This window comes from Sinocyclocheilus anshuiensis, unplaced genomic scaffold (genome assembly GCF_001515605.1).
Source record: "Sinocyclocheilus anshuiensis isolate Anshui unplaced genomic scaffold, SAMN03320099.WGS_v1.1 scaffold714, whole genome shotgun sequence".
In the NCBI taxonomy this organism is placed as follows: domain Eukaryota; kingdom Metazoa; phylum Chordata; class Actinopteri; order Cypriniformes; family Cyprinidae; genus Sinocyclocheilus; species Sinocyclocheilus anshuiensis.
Genome location: NW_015546068.1, coordinates 406,711 through 412,811, shown reverse-complemented (window position 1 = coordinate 412,811; position 6,101 = coordinate 406,711). Strand labels below are relative to the sequence as shown.

The following is a 6,101-nucleotide window of genomic DNA, read 5'->3' as shown; positions in this document are numbered from 1 at the left end:
CCAACAACAGCCTACACGAGCAGCCCTTCTTTGGAAAGGCTTGAATAACAATTGGCCACACACACAAACACACACACACGCACGCAGACAGATCTGATTCCTCTCCGGCTTGGCTTGGCATGCTCTTGTCATTTCTTATGTTACAGAACATCAATCATAGGGCTGAGCCTGTGCCCTAGCGCTGGCCGAGGCTGATTTACAAACATTAGCAGGGAATGCAATTACACAGTCCGAGAAGCGCGAACAGTCAGCAAGCGTTCTGGGTTTGACGCGGCGCAAGTGGTGTGGATGGAGCGTACACACTGTGGTTGGAACGAAACCGGAGTGTGTGTTTAAATACGTCAGGCTGATACATAGTAGCTATTGTGTGCAGCAATATTGCACATGGAAATACTAACAATAGCAAGGGGTCAATGATTTTATTTTTTCATTTAAATATTCGAAAATATTTTCTGTATTCTATATCAATATTTAAAAACTATATATATATATATATATATATACATATATACATATGTATATATAAACAGCTATAGAATAATAGAATACAGAAAACATGTAAAAATGTAACATTTTTACACCACATGTTTAGAGCTATAAAATGCATTTAAAAAAAGTAGAATATGGTTTTTCAGAAAAAGTTTTTCAAAAACGTAATAGATGCAAAGATTGCATTTTTAAAAACATGACCCATATGTCTGAAACTAGATTTTTTTTTCAAAGATTTCTTTCTTTTAACCATCTTGGACATTCACATTTGACATTGAACCGGAATCAATTTACATGCTAAAGCATTATAATAGCCACACCAACTTCATAAGCAAGGCTACATTTTGATCTTAAACAGAGTCGATCCTATGTTTACTTCTCAAGTCGATTTCAAGCCATCGTATTTTAAAATAAAACTTGTTTTTCTACTCTTAATGAATTACAATATGCACAGCTTACAAAGACTGCATGCAAGGCATTGCGTTAACATATGAGCTTATGCATGCATTAACGTGACATTTTATAACACGAATACTTATTATTAAGTTAAGTACTATCAAGTTGTCACAATAGATAAAGACGTCAATAATAAATACATAAACTTTCCTAAACAGAAACTCTGACGGTGCGACGTTCATTACGCTCCGCGTCATAATTACTGAAGCGCACTAATAAAAGCAAAACGCGAGAGATGGATAAACAAAATCAACATTAAAGTTCTAAACCACGCGAGCTGTTGATTTGATCAAGTCTGAGGTGAATCACACACCGGCACTTTACAGAACGAGCCGCGCGCGCCTCACCGTTCCGTATTTCTATTAGAATAAAACACATCAGGCTGATAAAAAGTTAAAGTCCACAACTCGGAAAGGCATTAAAAGTTTCCGTTTCCAACAAAGCTCGTGAAAGAAGCGTTAACATAGCCTTAAACGCCTTGTTAAAGCGCGTTAGTGCGCGCGAGGCTGCAGCCGCTGCTCTTACGCGCTCCTGATCAATGATTGAACCGAAACAAAAGGCAGAAGAGGATCAATTACTAATAACTATCAATGCAACACCACCATCCCGACCCTCTAAAGTCCCCAAAAGAGAAAATGGTGCATTATCGCGTATAGGCGTCGTGTAAAAAAGGTGAGAAATAAGACCAACCTGAAGCCGCCGGAGATCAAATTTCTTCCAATATTGAAACATCGATCCCACATCGGCGGCCATCTTGAGCACAATATTCAAGAGCGGCTACAATAAATATATGGGCTGGATTCCCCCCGTTAAACAGCGTTGACGATTACACTCCACATGGAAAAAAAAAATGTTAGGAAAATAACAGTTGTGGAGAACTAGACGGGACGCGCAGCGCGCCAGAGCCGGTGGATGCGATATGAACAGAATATAGATGCATATAGATGCATTAGTGCTGCTCCAGGGATTGCACTTGATTTTGGGTTTGGTAAAGTTATCAATACTGACGTAACGGGTTGATCAATAACGTCTGGGAAGTGGAAGGAGAACAACGAGCGACCAATGCGTATCGCCAGATGGTTGATGCGTAAAGCGGCGAAATCGTTACATATCATTAATGAGCCCCACATAATGAGATTTGCAACTTTAGGTCAATAATGCGTAATGCATGCCATAAATGCACTGAAAGAGTCTCGCGAATAGAATAAACACTGAATGGTTGAAAGCTTTTGTGTTTGAAGTGAAAAGAGTGAATGTGGATTTTGATAGTGTCCTTGAGTAATGAAGTGCACGAAGATAAAATAATGCTTACGCCTATTAAAACTGTTATTGGGCTTTTTTATAATACTTAGATGTGAACGGTAACATCATAAACAAAACAAAAGTTAAACGTGCTAATATTAGTGAAGAAATGCACGAAAAGTGCAAGTTTAGTCTATGCGCTTAGTTACGTGAGATAAAGAGATGTGTGGAATTTCAATAAACACCAGGAATATTTCAGTTAACGTTATTTATCTAGAACACTCGAGAGGTTGTTAACGCGAGAAAATGCAAAAAGGTGTGTTTTTATATTGCACAAGCTCTTTTGCTCTATGTCTGAAGACGGATGAATAATAAACGCATTGCATTCTAAGAAAAGAAAAATGCATAAATGTTATAATGGGATTGTGCGATCAATGCATGATTTGAACTTCTGAATGGACAGTTGTGTTCAAACGTTAACACGTGCTCCCTCTTGTGGAACAGGACGTTTCTACTGGACTGAGCTGAGTAGCCTTTACAATGAGATGAGTTGCTTTAAATATAGCACATATTGTCCAAATTACATCTTTATCATTATAATAACAACACAGAGCCGAGATTAGCCTTAAAATAACACATCACACCACACTGTGACCACATTGTGCATAATGACTAGCTGCAATTCTTTTAGAAAAGCACAGAAAATGGAAATTTTAACAGAGGCAACCTTTTGGTAAACTTTATTCAGGTGATTACAAAAAGTCTATGGATTTAGTTTCATCTTTAGGAAAAGCAGTTCGACTTGTGTATCCAAAATGCACCGGATTACAGATATCAGTATAATAATGTCTGGAAATGAAAGCGTTTAGGAGGTTAACTGCTCCGCTGGCTTGTGGACTGCGAGCAATTACTAAGTGAGCACATCTGTCATTCTCCCCTTCGCTATTAAAACCAAACGCAAGTCTATTTTTAAGTAGAAATGCATTTGCACTTTGTAAGCCACCTACGGGGAATATAAAAGGTGCTTATTAAAAGTTTCTGTTTTATTGCTTTTTATTTATTGCTTCGGGGGGGAAAAACAGCATCGGTCTTATAAGAAAAGAATAATATACCTTGTTTTGATATGGCTCACTGTTAAATTTGAAATTTAAATCAGTTCTGATATGCAAGCCTGATGCAGCAACACTTATTACTTTTGTTCAAATCTAAATATGTGGATATTTTGAGGGTCCAGAACCCAGTGGGAGATTTTTCGAACCTCTGTGGGCAAAACCTCTGAGATTGTTTCTAAGGGTTTTGTAAAAAAAAAAATAATAAAAATCATATAATATCTGAGACTTAAAAACAGCAATACTAATCATGTGGAATGAAAACTAAACACAAAAAGAGATGATGCAGCCATTAGAACTCATCAGATGAGTGCGTTTGTGTGTTTGGATTGACGGCGTGTACACAGTGGCCTAGATACACATGAATGTTTGACTAAACTTGGCAATATCATTCCCGGAATATTGACGAGGGCTGCTGAACTCTGATATATTGATCGACTCCGGAGTGCAAAAGGCCTTGAAACGGAAGCTTGTTGAGACTGCCATCAGGTGGCTGGAAAGGTTTAGCATGAGAGTTTGCATCCCATGACCGAAACAGGTGAGCATTATTGTGCCAAGTACTCTGTCAGAAACCTAGAAAACCTTTACATAAGTGATTCTTCTAGTTTGGTTTCACTAAAGCAATGCTGTTTGAGTTGTAACTGACCACATGATCATCTTTGGAAGGGTAAGCTGTCTTTCCTGATGTCAACTTGGCTTATCCATCATGACAAATTGCCACTAAAGGTGTAGTAATATAACCTAATTTTAGTGCATACTGCAGGGTTTGAGTATGAGAGGTCAAGCAGAGGTCGTCCTGATAACATCGAATGTTAGTTAAAGTGATTCTCTGCACCAGGGTTATTTTAGTTAAAACTAAAACCATAAAAACGTTGTTACTTGAAATGAAGTTACTTGCTAGTTGTCAAGGCAACAGTTCTCATTTTCATTTAGTTTAACTTGCTGGACTAAAATAACTAAAACTGAAATAATAAATAATGAAAAAAAAACTATATAGACATTAAAAAAACACTGATACATGACAAACACTCCAGGGTATTTAAATTTGATTAATTAAGCCCATGCATAAAAAATTGTTACTTGAAATAAAATAAAATGAATAAATTAATAAAGATATCAAGGCAAAAATTCCCATTTTCATTTAGTTTAAATTGCACTAAAATAACTAAAACTGAAATAAAAAACAAAAACTATATAGACATATTTTTAAATAAATAAATATATACATGCATAAATAAATAAACCCAAATAAAAATAATAAAGCACCAGGGTTATTGTAGTTAACGAAAACTAAAACCCTAAAAACTTTAAATACAATAAATGTTAACTGAAATAAAATAAAATATAAAAATATATTAAATATATGTATTTCTCATTTATTTATTTTTTCATTTATTAATTATTTATAACATTAATTTATTTTTCATTTAGTTGAACAATATACTAAAATAACTCAAACTAAACTGAAATAAAACTATATCGACATAAAAATATATTAAAAAAAAAGAAAAATATAAAAACAAATTGAAAATATAAAAACTATAATAATATATCAATTATAAAATAACACTGAGGGTTCCTCTGCTAGGATACCTGTGTGTACTCGAGGAGAACCGACTTCACACATCCACCAAAAATCACATAAAAACATTGAGACTTCAAAAATGATGAATAAAAGTGAAGCTAGTGACACTTACATGTCTAAATATCCAAAACTTGAGCTTCTAGACCATTTGTTTAAAATACTAAATAGTATGAAATTAACCTACAAAGACGTATTAATAGACATAAATGCCACTGTCAATCATACATTCTAAGCTATAGGAAAGTTCTAGCTATATTCCAACAACTGTCATTTGCCCTGAGTTGAAGCCCACTGGCTCCTGTACTAAACCCCTTTAATCAGGATTCTTATAATAACTTATGAAGTCGACAATTGGCTACCTGGTTAAGCGCATGAGGATGTATTTATAGACAATCAGAGGTGGGGAATGGGGTGATATATATAAAATCAGCATTTCCACACTTGTCTGAAATCACTCGTGCTTCGTCTCCTGAATTCAAGGGTTACGGTCATGGTGAGTTTGCTTTGATATACATTTATGCATTCATAGAATATCAGCAGACATTTAACTCTGTATTCTCTTGATGCATCCAAACAAAGATCTAAAAAATGAGCTAGCCTGGGTTGATTTCTGTCTGTCTGTGTTTGAAACTAAAGTTTAAGTCTGATTCATCAGGGCCACTTACATCTGTCTGACTCATCCAGCGCCTCTGATGTTTTAGTTCACTTTCAACAAATAAATACATGAAAAGTCAAATGTTTCTGTTCTCAAAGATAGATACAAACGTTTTCATTCCTCAAAAATAGAAAAAGGTGACATGTGACTCATTATAGTTTTAGTAATGTTTCAACTGTTTCTCCTAGATAGTAAAGAGAGCAAATGGAGACTTTTTACTCAAAATGTTTTTATTTTTAAATAAGAAAATGACCCAAGTAACCAACAGGTTTCAGAAAAATATATATTTCAGCTGTTATCAGGTTGTGCTTAAAAATAAATGTTATTAGCACAATCTAGTTGCAACTGTTTCACCTAGACAGTATCGAGAGGAAATGGAGACTTTTAACTCAAAATGTGTGTTTTTTATTGTTGTTGTTGTTGTTTTTTATATGAAAAAAGACCCGAGTAACCTCAAGTCTCAGAAAAAAATATATTTAAACTGTTTTCAGGTTGTGCTAATTATATATATATGCATATATGCATACACACACACACATACATGTGTGTGTGTGTGTGTGTGTGT

General features: G+C 35.1%; 1 protein-coding gene across 1 annotated transcript in view; it reads left to right on the top strand.

Annotated features, from left to right (window-relative positions):
- Nucleotides 1-5,316: 5,316 nt before the first annotated feature.
- Nucleotides 5,317-6,101, top strand: part of LOC107699636 (myosin regulatory light chain 2, ventricular/cardiac muscle isoform) — a 6,941-nt gene continuing 6,156 nt past the window's right edge. The window contains exon 1 of the mRNA XM_016500953.1: nucleotides 5,317-5,374. Coding sequence (XP_016356439.1) covers nucleotides 5,372-5,374 — 3 coding nt within the window. The 5' untranslated portion in view covers nucleotides 5,317-5,371. The remainder of the gene's footprint in view (nucleotides 5,375-6,101) is intronic.